We start from the raw sequence: 14,193 nt of genomic DNA, 5'->3' as shown, positions 1-14,193 counted from the left end.
AGCGCAGGTATCTTGTAGATTTTAACCGAGAATTCAAATATATTGCGGTAATTGCCTTATTTTTCAGGAAATCAGGGTCAGTTTTTATTAGAAACTAATGCTTTTAGAATTTATCTTAAAATCACAGTAAAAAAATTACTCATCACAACTTTTTACAGTACTGGATCCTGACAGCCAGATCCTGAGATGAATGATAATGAATATGAACAAGACTTATTTGTCAGAAAAGTCTTGTCCGATTAATTTGTCAGGACCCCTGGGAGCGATTTTAAAAATATTTGAATTTCGTCTTAAAGTGAAGTCTCCTAGATCGAAAGTGAAGATCCTATTTAACCACTTCCATTTACTGGGCAAAGGGCTCAGGCTTTGTAAATTGATTGTTCATGTGGAATATTACAACCGGTTTTCATGGAGACCTTCGGGACCAATATCTAAAATATTTTAAATTCGTGTTACGAGTGAAATAAAGAATCTATTTTGACCACTCCTGGGCAGCTGCCCAAGAATTTGTAGAGTGACTATGTAAGGAGAACATTTGAACTGGTTTTCCTCGGGGCCCCTGGGACCGATTTCAAAAATATTTTAATTTCGTGTTTAGAGTTAAGTAAATAACCTATTTCAACTATTCCCACTACTGGGTAAATACACTTTATAAAGTGACTGTTCATGTGGAATATTAGAAATACGCTGTAACTAGTTTTCCTCCACTTTCTAATGCTTCTTTCTTACCATTTGACTTTATTTCTCTAGCCTTAAACTTGTTATTTAAATAGATTTCGACAGTTTGCTCGTCGCATATAGTCGTAATTCAAAACTTACGTCGTTATTCGTGTTGTTTAAATCAAGTTTATGAACGCATACAGGCGTAACAAGAAGAAACGACCTTTTTCAATCAAGTATAAGGGCGTAAGTAAGGAAAACGGGTTTTTTTCGGTAACTAAAATTTTTTATAATATCCAGCACCTGGTAATAAATTATTTAATTGTTAATTGACAGCATAATGCAAAAATCTCTGTTGAAAACCTTTCAGAAAAAAAATTATCATCACCGTATACAAAAAACGCTCTCCTGTAAAAACGATTTTTTAGCCTTACGACCTTATGCGTAGGAGGCGTCGATATGCAATTACTTCATTATAATAACCAAAACGTCATTTTCGCTGTACGCGTTTGAAACTACTAATAAAAATCCTATGAAATGCAAATCATAAATGTCGCCTTCTAATCCAAAAACAGAAGAAAATCCTCTACGGACTTTATGGTTGTGTATTTAGGACTTCGGAATAAAGCTATTACCATAAAATAATGTCATAAAAGTATATTATACCAACTTATAAGTTTGTCTAGTACCTACAAATATTGAACTTACATACGTAAGTTAAATTTCGTTTGGGAAATTAAAAATCCCTTCGGTGTTTTTTTTATTTTTAATACGTGCATTCATACATTAAATTTACACAAAATTCAAGTGTTACAAAAGGTGGTGCTAAATACAATAAAATAACAGTAATATCATTTTTTCTACTATATAGTCTAAGATTATCCGCATTGAGTGCATGTGGTGATTAACACTCAATCCTTCTCTGTGTGAGAGGAGGCCTGTGCCTAGCAGTGGGACGATAAAAAAGCTGGTGATGATTATCTAAGCATAGAAGTTCTTGATTTGCAGTACAGCAATAATATTAATGGTGAAGAAAGACAGGCCACTCAGCACACAACGAAGATTGATAAGATTTAATCGTAAAATGGTGTAACGTAGTGGACGGTGTTCAAGTAACTTCAGTAACCTTTCCATTCCAAAACGATCACGTTCATCTACAAAAAAATAATAATTCTGAAGCAGTTGTTTGATAAAAGTGAAAGGTAGGTATTGTTGCTAAATATTTGCTCTGGAGTTTAGTCTAGTATAGGATCATAGCAAATATAAATATCTATACTTATACCATAAAGAGGAATCATTTCTTTGTTTGTACCCTAGAAGCTTTATCCAAGTACTGGAAGTAGGTTACACTGAATGCAAGTGAAACCACGGAATACAGCTAGTGCTTCATTGTAAGTCATGAACAACGCAACAGTACTATTAAAGTTAAAAAATAGTCTTAATAAAAATGACAATTGTATCAATAGAAGAACTTTCAAACAAAGCAATTTTCAACTCAATTTATCTACAAAGATTAATATTATTATATCAATTAATACTTACTATTACACATCATAATTTTCTGAGCACAAATAACCTGGATATCGGTCATATGGTCAACGGTTAAGTCCATGACCAGTGCCAGAGTCATAAAAAACAATGTTGGTTGTCCAGATATCAACATCCAATTCACATTTATATTGCTTTCATTCTAGAAAAAAAATCCAATACAAATCTAATTATTCATCTTTAAGTATAGACAGGCGATAGAAGATCGTGATTTTATCTCCAAAGAATAATAATTCTTTGACAAAAAAATAAGTAAAACAACTTACATATTGCTTAATACGTAATAATTTTGCAGTCAATTCGTAAACTGTTTTTAATAACGAACAAATCAAACAAGATGTAACCTGAAAATAAGAAAATTTCTACAATAACTGTTTTATTTTGTCTATGCACAGACTCATAATATATATATAGGTACATACCGCAACTTTGAATGGGTATCCAATATATTTTAAAGTATCAACAAGCGCCTCATACATTTGAATAAGTCTATTAACAGCAAATCTGTCTCGATTTGAATCATTAAAATCAATAGCGTCTAATGTAATTTTCATAACTCTTGTTCGACAATAAAGTAATACAAAGCAAAAAAGGGTCATTATTCGTTTCAAATCATTAGCAATATTCAAAAATACCAAAACAGCTATATCAAATGTTTCAAAACTGATAGCAGATACGGGCGGAGCATTTTGATAAAACACATGAAATGTATAAATTCTAAAGAATACTGAGTAAATGACACATAATCTTGCAAAGAGTTCCATTTTTCTCATTAGTTTCTTGACATTATTTGTAGAAGTATATATGCATGTCCAGTATTTATTTAGATATTCGTCTGCCGTAAATAATGATACCAAGAAGTTAACTAAGTATTCGAAGCCGGTTAAATAATTGTTTACTATTGCTAGTTTTTCTGATCGAGAAAATATACGCGGTAGGATAAAACCAGCTAAAATAATCGGGTATAGTTTGGATAGAATACGGGTACCGGCTGAATACGGGAGATTTTGACGAAAACCGAAGAAGAAACGCAAATATGCAAAAGGTTTTATATTGCATACTGTCTGCCGCTCAAACATTGTTCACTTTTGAAAACTGAATATTTTTCGAATTCAAAAAATCTTTAGAGGACGTGGACGTTACTTGCCGTAAAGCGAAGAACCACAAAATGGCCACTGTTTCATTCGTGAGTCAATACTGTGATACTATTTTTAATTTTAAAATTATGGCCTTCTCTTTAAATATGGAACACAATGTTAGTCATGCATTTGTTTTAGGTGACCGCTCGACCGATATGTAGCCTGATACCCAAGTACTCGAATCTATTCTTTATTTTATTACTAGATAAACCTCGGATATAATGATTAATTGGCAGAAAAAGTCCCTGATATGCGAGTTTTCTGTGTTATAACTAGTTTCTCGATGTTTCGAAAGATAAGTAAAACACTAACTCATTCATACAAATACATTTTGAAGCCCTTACATATAGCTTTAAATGTAATCCAAAATTAATGGGAAAAAACAAACCTGAAAAAATCTAGAAATAATTATTTACGAAAATTACTATTTATATCGGGTGTGTCGTTCACAATCACATTAAATCCTATGGCATATACTTTATGATATTCTATGGCGAATTGTAAAAAAAATAACCTAATCCATTCAGTGGTTTAGCCACAGGAGTCATTTTTCGTTTTTATAATTTACAACATCATGTGTAAAGCAGAGATAAAGTTAGGAGTATCGTATGTTTTGATCAGTTGACAGCTGTCAGTTTTCAAGGGAGAATTTCAGTTCTTTGTAATGACTGACTTTTATATGGTGTTCTAATTTTTGCACATTTTTATTCCATTTACTTTGTTTGAAGTCGTGGTGGCCTAGTGGGCAAAGAACCAACCTCTCGAGTATGAGGGCGCGGGTTCGATTCCAGGTCAGGCAAGTACCAATGCAACTTTTCTAAGTTTGTATGTACTTTCTAAGTATATCTTAGACACCAATGACTGTGTTTCGGATGGCACGTTAAACTGTAGGTCCCGGCTGTCATTGAACATCCTTGGCAGTCGTTACGGGTAGTCAGAAGCCAGTAAGTCTGACACCAGTCTAACCAAGGGGTATTGGGTTGCCCGGGTAACTGGGTTGAGGAGGTCAGGCAGGGCAGTCGCTCCTTGTAAAGCACTAGTACTCAGCTACATCCGGTTAGACTGGAAGCCGACCCCAACATAGTTTGGGAAAAAGGCTCGGAGGAGGGATTACTTTGTTTGAAAAAATCATTTTTTTATTTTTACGTATTTTTATTTTATCTTTGTGTTAATCGGCATATATTAACCAGTATATTAACGCATTTCATTTAATGTGATTATGAACGACACACCCGATATAATTGACACGGATACATACCTAAATAGATATGTCACCGTAAGATTACAAACATCGTTAGATTACAATCTATCTCGAGAGATTGTAAACTGTCGAATTATTGTAAACCGTAACACCTGATTGCAATTTAACGCATTATTTTTCGCTATATTATAATCTATCGATGAGAAATTGTCAAATTGTCAACTGTCCGAAAGCTCTCCCTGATTGGTCAGTCTTTTTGTAAGATCGAGAGCGATGTAGAGCGGTCTTTGACGTGCAAAAATAAGTGACGGTTTAATTTTTTATAAAATCAAAAATTGTACTTAATTTTTAAGACTCAAATTACACACAATTAAAAATTGTATTAAAAATTGAAGTTAGTGACGAAAACGAATCGCTGCAAAACCGACTCCACGTAGTCTTGTCTGCCCTACCCCTAGAGTGCAATTCAAAACCGCGTAGGCGCGGAGGGGCGAGGCGGCCTGCGAGCTGAGGCGCAGGTAGTTTCAGCGCTCGCCGCCGCGGCTGAGGCTGGCCGGCGGAGCCGGCCAGCAAGCCGAAGCTGCGGTGGTGAGCGTGAAAACCATCTGCGACGATAAGCTCGCATGGGACCGCCGGAGCCCCGCAGCGCCGGAGCCGTGACAGAAGTTATGCTTGCTGCATGTTGCATGCTTACTTCCATGCAAGAGTTATTTTTATATAAATTTAATACTTGAAGAATTTTTGAAGAGCATTTATTTTATTTAACTGACACCTCTATTTCATTCTTAACTCTACGGGAACTCCATGGGAACAGAACGGCTGGTCGTGATTGGTCGATCTTACAAAAAGACTGACCAATCAGAGAGAGCTTTCGGACAGTTGACAATTTGACAATTTCTCATCGATAGATTATAATATAGCGAAAAATAATGCGTTAAATTGCAATCAGATGTTACGGTTCACAATAATTCGACAGTTTACAATCTCTCGAGATAGATTGTAATCTAACGATGTTTGTAATCTTACGGTAACAGATACATACCGCTACTTTGATTAAAAAGTCATATTTTTTACAAAAAAAAAAAGAAATATTTTTATCTTCTAAACGTAAAAGCTTTTGATCTGCATTAAAGCGATTGCATTAATGGCGACAAAAGTCAAGCAGCTCAATACCAATCGAATACTAATTGGCTTTATTCTCAAAATTGTGAAACGTAGGGGACGATGAGCGAGTAACAGTAGTAATTTTTCCAATCCACAGCGGTCCCGTTCATCTAAACGACAAATACATATAAAATGTAAGAGAAAATCAAGGTTTCGATAACATCGTATCTGAAAGATTGAACTAGAATTTAAAACAATTGGGGCCTTACTACAAAAACTTTAAACCCTGTTTTACACTTGTCTAATATTATTTTGGCTGCAAAATGAACCATATGTCAACGTCATAATTTGACATTTTTTTAGACAAGGCATAAACTGACGTTTAAAAGTTTTTGTGGTAAGACGGTTGAAGTTTTGACACTCGATATCTCGGTAAATGTAGTATCGAGATTTTGGGTACTGTGAATTCCATATTATATTAGTTTATTTACTTAATACTATATTATTATTCTTCCTACCTACCTAGAACATTAAATCGGTTAAGAGACATTTATTAAAAATAAATAAATTGCCTACATTGAAACCATAACTTTAACAGGTAGGTACTTACTTGTGCATTGCATAGATTTCTCAAAACAAATTATTTGAATGTCCTTTAAGTTATCAGTCGTGAGATCCAATATGAATGCAATAGCTAGATAAAAGGTTATGGGGTGTCCAGAAATTAACACCATAAATACCGCGTGCTAGAATAATAACAATAAAAAAATAGTTTTAAAAATTAAAAAAACACGCTAGTCATGTATTGTCATCAGAACTCAGAGCGTCTGCTTTCATCCTAATCGAAGACCGAGAAGTGGGTAAATTTAGATTCCAAGATTTTCTTACATACATTGTACTCGTAGTTACAAGTGTAGCTAATATAAGCGTGTTAACAAAAAGAAAACATTTTTAAGATTATGGATCGGCTTACAAGACAGACTGATGATTAAAAAGGTTATAAAACTCTGGTATCACACAAAGTACAATTTTTGAGGGTACACACATTGTGCAACGTGCATCTTACCTGTTCGCTTAAGTTTCTTAATCTCTTACTCAATTCGTAGAAAGTTTTGCAGTACGTAAAAAATATACTCGTCGTCAACTGAAAAAAAGTTACTTTTCGATGAACTTATTTTTATATATACCATCTCATATCCATTTACCATTATATATATTTCATATCTCATAGGCCAACAGGATTGAGAGTGAAGGAATAAAGTGAATGCAATTGTGTCTGAGCAAATGATTGTGCACTATAATAATATGTCCTTCGCAGCTGGCTGATCTTCTATGAGAACAGCCGTCGTGGCCGAAATCGGCCTTAGACGCCATTATTATTATTATACCAAGGTAATTCCTACTGATTCATTATTGGTCTTACCGTAAATTTCATAGGCTGAGCAACTATTTCAAAGTCAATGATTGTTTCGTACATTTGAATAAGCCTATTTACAGCAAATCTATCTCGAAGGGCATCATTAAATTCAGTAGCCTCTAGTGCCATTTTCATCACTTTTGTTCGAAAATAAAGTAGAGTAAAGCAAAGAAGCGTCGCTATTTTTGACAAATCATTAACGTAATACATAACAGCGAGTTCAATAATATTGGATCTATCAAAACCTTTGAAAAATGCTTCATTATAACGAGAAATCACAATAAAAGCCCAGGATCTGAACGAAGATGCATAAAACACGCTAATTATCGCAAGTTTTTCCAAATTTTTATAGATTTTCTTTGCTCCTGAAATGCTATCAATTGTATGGTAATATTTAAAGTACATGTTTATGTATTTGTCAGTTGTCAGTAGAGACACCATGATATTAAAACTATATTCCAGGCCGATAAAATATTTGTTGTACAACGTTGCAGTATCGTTGAAGATAAACGTATTCACTATAAGAGCAACTACTAAAACAATTGGGTATATTTTTGATAAAATACGTGTCCAACGAGAACGTTGAAAGTTTTGACAGAAACCAAGAATGAAGCGATAATACATGAGAGGTTTTATATTACACACTGTTTGGGCCTCAAACATTGTTCACGTTGTAAAATTAAGTCTTTTTGTTAAACGGTTTTATTTAGCTCACCCCGTTTGTTTTATTATTTATTCATCCTTTTTTCTTGGGTCAAATTTAGTCATTCAAATTTCACCCTCTTCCTGTCAACCGATTAATCTGAAATTTTGTATACACCTTTAATTCCGATGACAATACAATATAGTAATATCAATAACATTGTAAATCCAATATGGCCGCCGGCACAAAATGGCGGATAACGTAGATTTTATCAATCCCATCAATATGGGTATCAAATGAAAGGGCTCAACAAGCAGAATACAATATACTATAAAAAATTGAAATCCAAGATGGCGGCCGCTACAAAATGGCGGACAACGTAGGTTTTATCAATCCCATCAATATGGGTATCAAATGAAAGTTCTCAACCAGTAGAATACAATGTACTATATAAAATTAAAATCCAAGATGGCGGCCTCTACAAAATGGCGGATAACTTAGGTTCCCATCCCATCAACATGGGTATCAAATGGAAGGTCTCAACAAGTAGAATACAATTTACTATGCAAAATTGAAATCTAAGATGGCCGCCGCTACCAAATGGCTGATAACAATTTTTTATCAATCCCACCAATATGGGTATCAAATGAAAGGGCTTCACAAGTAGAAAACTGTCAGTAACTCCAGCGGGGCCCAACAGGGCCAAGGCCTGCCTGGGCTGCGAGATTGTTCGAAAGAGTTACCGCGGCCCTGGTACATAAAAGGCCTACGACGGAACAAAACGGTTTTTAGTCAAGAGTCTGGCACTCCCTCACCGCTGCTGACCCGCAGCAGGAGAGGTCATGTGATGATTTTTGGGGTTGTTACAAAAAAAAGTATCTGGAAGGGCTATGTATTGAGGAATTAGATTGTAATAAATTGTCAGGTAAGAGACCGTGTAATAATGATGCACTAAATGAATTAGATAGAATGAGGAATATTCGGTAGGCATTTTCATTAAATACTAAAAACTAGAAAATAAAAAATCGGTAAAAAAACTTTTAAGTTAAACGGTTTTATCTTATGTGTACTGAAAACTAGAAAATAAAAAAATAGTTACTTACCTGTCAACCTACGTAGGTGGTCCCGGTCATATTAAACTAAAATAAAAACGTGGGGCCCCTGTGAAATCCTACCTATGGCAAAGCATATCGTTATACTTTGGTAGATCATGAGCTCGGCGTTCGCTGGTGAAGCCGCTACGGCTGATTATTGATTGTCAAAATCTCCAGTTACGATTATAGTAAGTCGATGCAATTCACACCTATTATACCTCTAGAAGAGGTACTACAGCAATAGTTAATGGGCCCCACGTTTTTATTTTAGTCTAATATGACCGGGACCACCTACGTAGGTTGACAGGTAAGTAACTATTTTTTTATTTTCTAGTTTTCAGTACACATAAGATAAAACCGTTTAACTTAAAAGTTTTTTTACCGATTTTTTTAAGACACGTTATAGGTTAGGAAGTTTTAGTACTGTGTAGAAACTTCTAAGGTATTCAAGTCAATACTGTGAGGCTATTTAAAATTGTTTAATTATACCTAGCTTTTTGAAGGTTGATTACACTTTTGTGTTAAAGTGCTATTCTATCTAGAATTATTGTTCAGTGCGTTTTAATTTGGTGACATGAAGGACAGTTTATATACTAAGTAAAAACCTATAATACATGCAACATGCACAGCAACAGATATATTTTTGGCCTTTTCAATATCTGCTCTCAAAAACTTTGTGGACAAAGAAAGCTGCCTTTCGTATACCCATCGATACAAAGGAGATGTCACATCTTGCATTGCAAAGTAGCAAGGTTTGTTGATTATTTAGAACAAGAATAAACTGTAAGACAATGTTTTCTTTTTGGCGAAGAAAGCGTCCCCATGATGGTAATTTAGATACCATACTATCCTCGAATTTACTATTATTCAGTAGCTCAGGACGCCCTCAAGTTACCTCGGAAATCCAACATAGCCTGTGGTATTAGTGTCTACTATGGTATTTGGGAACATTTATTACAAAATATGTGAAGTCCACTCGTGACCAAAAGGCTGGCCTATACTTCGGGCAAACAATATGTGTTGCCATCCAGTGTTGCAATGCAGCCAGCCTTTTGGGCGCGATCCCCGCTGACAGCAATGCGTATGAATTTAATAGCCAGCCTTTGGTCACGAGAAGCGTCAACCAGCCGCCTAGACAGATCTTTAAATAGGGTGTGCGCATTCGGACCCCACGAACCAAGGTTTCAACCCCAAACGGTTAGAAAATATAGTTGCCGAAAAGGCCACTATACTTCCGCCGCACAGCACGCACGCAGAACTCGTTCATTTTGTGTATGACGTCACTGGCATGTCATTTGTTTATTATATGTCGCTCTCTTTCTTATTATAACTCTGTCTCGTTCATTTTGTGTATGACGTCACTGGCATGTCTTTTGTTTATCTGTCGCTCTCTTTCTTATCATACCTCTGTCTCGTTCATTTTGTGCATGACGTCACTGGCATGTCATTTGTTTATTATATGTCGCTCTCTTTCTTATCATACCTCTGTCTCGTTCATTTTGTGCATGACGTCATTGGCATGTCGTTTGTTTATTATTATGTCGGTCTCTTTCTTATCATACCTCTGTCTCGTTCATTTTGTGCATGACGTCACTGGCATGTCATTTGTTTATTATATGTCGCTCTCTTTCTTATCATACCTCTGTCTCGTTCATTTTGTGCATGACGTCACTGGCATGTCATTTGTTTATTATATGTCGCTCTCTTTCTTATCATACCTCTGTCTCGTTCATTTTGTGCATGACGTCACTGGCATGTCTTTTGTTTATCTGTCGCTCTCTTTCTTATCATACCTCTGTCTCGTTCATTTTGTGCATGACGTCACTGGCATGTCATTTGTTTATTATATGTCGCTCTCTTTCTTATCATACCTCTGTCTCGTTCATTTTGTGCGTGACGTCATTGGCATGTCTTTTGTTTATCTGTCGCTCTCTTTCTTATCATACCTCTGTCTCGTTCATTTTGTGTATGACGTCACTAGCATGTCATTTGTTTATTATTGTGTCGGTCTCTTTCTTTTCATACCTCTGTCTCGTTCATTTTGTGCGTGACGTCATTGGCATGTCATTTGTTTATTATTATGTCGGTCTCTTTCTTTTCATACCTCTGTCTCGTTCATTTTGAGTATGACGTCACTGGCATGTCATTTGTTTATCTGTCGCTCTCTTTCTTATCATACGTCTGTCTCGTTCATTTTGTGCGTGACGTCACTGGCATGTCATTTGTTTATATGTCGCTCTCTTTCTTATCATAACTCTGTCTCGTTCATTTTGTGCGTGACGTCATTGGCATGTCTTTTGTTTATTATTATGTCGGTCTCTTTCTTATTATAACTCTGTCTCGTTCATTTTGTGTATGACGTCACTGGCATGTCTGTTGTTTTTGTAAATATGTAAATAAATATATTAAATTAAATATATTAAATACTTGTATAGTTGTACTAGCTATTGACCGCGGCTTCGCTCCCGTCAACTGACTTCTCTACTTTACCCTATTTCTTTTTCATAAGAACCTTCTCCTGACAATAACAAACACAACAAAAAAAGAATTAGCCAAATTGGTCCAGGCGTTGTTGAGTTATGCGCTTACCAACACATTTTGCGATTCATTTTTATGTTATAGATGTATAAAAATAGACAAAGATGAATAATAGACAAAATATTTGGTGATTTAAATTATTTAATTGTTCACTTCTGAAATACATAACAAGGTTTTAACACAGAGATTATAATTATTCACACGAAAGTCAGTATCGAGATGTGGTCTAAGTGTAAAAGGATTTTATCTGCAACATAGCGATAATATTGGTGCAACAAAACGATGCAAAGCTTAGCAATTGATATACTCCCAAAATATTGATTCCACAAACAGTAAAAGTCATCGGTCGGAGTTTAATGAGATCTTGTAGCTTCTGTATTTCATTGCGACAGCGTTCATCTGTGAAATTATTTTTGTATGTATTAAAAATATACCAGACCAGTATGAAATAGAAAACTCTGATGTATTGATACTACAGAATTAATCAATGTAACGTGAACATCAAGGAAAGTACCTACAAACATTCAAAACGGCTCATTCACACAAACATGCATGCATGTAAACGGATCGTATAGCAATCCATTGACAACCGTCTTTTCACACTGGCGGATTTTAAGAGCGACATCACCCTTTTCGTATGAGCGGTGTCAAAAACAGCCAGTTTCTTAAGGCAGTTATCGGAAAATCCACTGTTGTTTAAGCGCTCTAATCGATTTATTTCTTCTATTATATCTTAATTATTTCTGCTACTCACTCGTGCAAAGTATTTTCTTCTCCACACATATTATTTGGATATCGTTCATAGTTTCGGCAGTTAAATCAATAACAATGGATGCAACAACGAAGAAGAAAGTCGGCGGTATGATAATCATACACGATTGTCCCAAATAATCAAGTCGTATCCCCTGAAAACATTACCAAAAATAAAACTATTTTGTGAGCTTAAATTACCGAAAATAGAGTATTTTGCTTATATAAATTCTACACCAAAACTGTTGCACTTACATTTTCTTTAATAAATGTCAATTTTTCGCTCAAATCGTAAATGAATCTGATTAAACAAAACAGCTCACCCGTAACAGCCTGAAAAGAGAAATGTGGTTAGTGCCTGGATAAGTTTAGAAATGTATATTACTTGAAAAATTAGTCAGGGAAAATTAGTTAGTGATTCTCCCAAGGTTCACGGGTAACGGGATACGTAGGCAGCGATGATGATTACACGTCAGCGCGGACGGGGTCATCCGTTGTCTGTCAGAGTGTTTGGAGTTATCAGGAACAACCCTTTCTGTCGTTGCTATTAACAGTAACTTCTCTCGTACACCCTCGTGAACCATGGTAGTCTAACTAAACAATTTGCCAAGCTATACTTACCTGCAATTTTAATACCTTTTGAATCTTCCTATACTTATCAGCCAGCAACTCATATATTTGAATAAACTTGTAAACAACATATATATTCCTTGTTGAATTGAAATCAGTTGAGCGCAACATCGTTTTAAAGATTTTTAAACGAAAATACAAAATACTAAAGTAGATAAATGTAGAGGCCCTACCCAAGTCGATAGCAACGGTAATAAATATAAAGAAAAATATTTCCATTCCAACCAATGTGTTGAGTGATGCACTGTATAAATACAATAGGATTACTGTAATTGTTATTCTCCAAGCTATAGAGAATGATAGAACAAAAATTACTGAGTTCATCATTTTTCGATACTCTCGATTTGCACCAGGAAAACTATCAAGCGATGGCAAATATTGGAAGAACGACCTCACATCTTCACCTTTAGCTACGAAAGATATTAGGGAGTATGCAAAGTATTCTACCAAGACAACTACTCTATGAAAGCTATCTGTACCATAATATTGTATGAAGATGGCCCCGGCCGCTGTTATAATAATAGCAACGACAATCGAGTATAGCTTCAAAACGAAGTTTTGGAAAGGCGAAAACATAAAGTTTTGATATAATCCGAAAAAAAAACGAAAGTAAATGAGAAATCTCAACCTATAAAATTGATGGTATCCGATCATTATTCCGTTTCACCGACACCACTACCGCACGAATAGGACTGCAGTACAACAATGGCATATGAGGCGGTCGACGATACTATATTTTGATGAAGTACTTCTAGAACTGACTCGTTATTTATATAAATAGAGTATTCCAAGGTTTTATTATTATACGGGTATGATTTAAGCTGTCACCAATTTAATTCATTTTGTGTTTCTTAAATAATAGGGTTTGTCCTCAAAATAGTAGATTTGTCACCAAAATGTAGTCACCAAAGACTAAAAATCAATTCCACAATAAATTACCGAAAATCATGGAGATATGGGGTCAAGTACCAAATAAATGGTTTCGTATGTATTATAATAGGTTTGTCCTAATAGTATTTAAGCAAACTAATTTAAAGAGATCACCAATAAATCATATTATATCACTAGAAAATTTCATGAAGGTCTAAAAATGTAGGGTGGTCGTCATCATCCTTTCAACCAAAAGAGTCTACTACTTAACTAGCCATTTGCCTCCCCCAAGGGTCTTAATTTCCACAGGTAGTATAAATATATTTAAATTAAATTTCTAGCTGAATAGTAAATAAAACACTTAATTAAAGTCAAAATAATCAATATTTATTGTTAAAAATAACAATCACTGAATAATCAGCGCTGGTTTGGATTTTGAAGGGCTACAGCCTACAACCCATTCGTTGAGGCCCGAAAGCGCGCAAATTTGTCTCCCTTCCCTTCCTCTTCCCTTTGAACATATTTTCATTAAAATTATAAACTGATGTATTAAATTGGTAACGAATACATTATTTTAATAACTGAACGAAATAAAATGT

The 14,193-nt window shown here is 35.0% G+C and overlaps 1 protein-coding gene across 1 annotated transcript; it reads right to left on the bottom strand.

The window, feature by feature from the left end:
• Positions 1-1,641: 1,641 nt before the first annotated feature.
• On the bottom strand, positions 1,642-2,807 carry LOC135117402 (uncharacterized). Its single transcript, XM_064036624.1, has 3 exons — positions 2,631-2,807; positions 2,203-2,350; positions 1,642-1,814 (listed from the first exon to the last, which is right to left on the bottom strand). Exons 1-3 carry the CDS (start codon positions 2,805-2,807, stop codon positions 1,642-1,644), a joined length of 498 nt encoding a protein of 165 aa, XP_063892694.1.
• Positions 2,808-14,193: the final 11,386 nt, after the last annotated feature.

Source organism: Helicoverpa armigera, chromosome 10, assembly GCF_030705265.1.
Source record: "Helicoverpa armigera isolate CAAS_96S chromosome 10, ASM3070526v1, whole genome shotgun sequence".
NCBI classification, from domain to species: domain Eukaryota; kingdom Metazoa; phylum Arthropoda; class Insecta; order Lepidoptera; family Noctuidae; genus Helicoverpa; species Helicoverpa armigera.
Note: the sequence above shows the minus strand (reverse complement) of the source record. Positions and strands in the feature narration are given on the sequence as shown.

Excerpts from the sequence above, each read along its gene's own strand:
- LOC135117402 (XM_064036624.1), bottom strand. The coding sequence starts at position 2,807 with ATGACCCTTTTTTGCTTTGTATTACTTTATTGTCGAACAAGAGTTATG. Across the intron at positions 2,351-2,630 it reads GATACCCATTCAAAGTTGCG|AATGAAAGCAATATAAATGT; the intron begins GTATGTACCTAT and ends TTTTTTTTCTAG. Across the intron at positions 1,815-2,202 it reads GAAAATTATGATGTGTAATA|ATGAACGTGATCGTTTTGGA; the intron begins GTAAGTATTAAT and ends ATTTTTTTGTAG.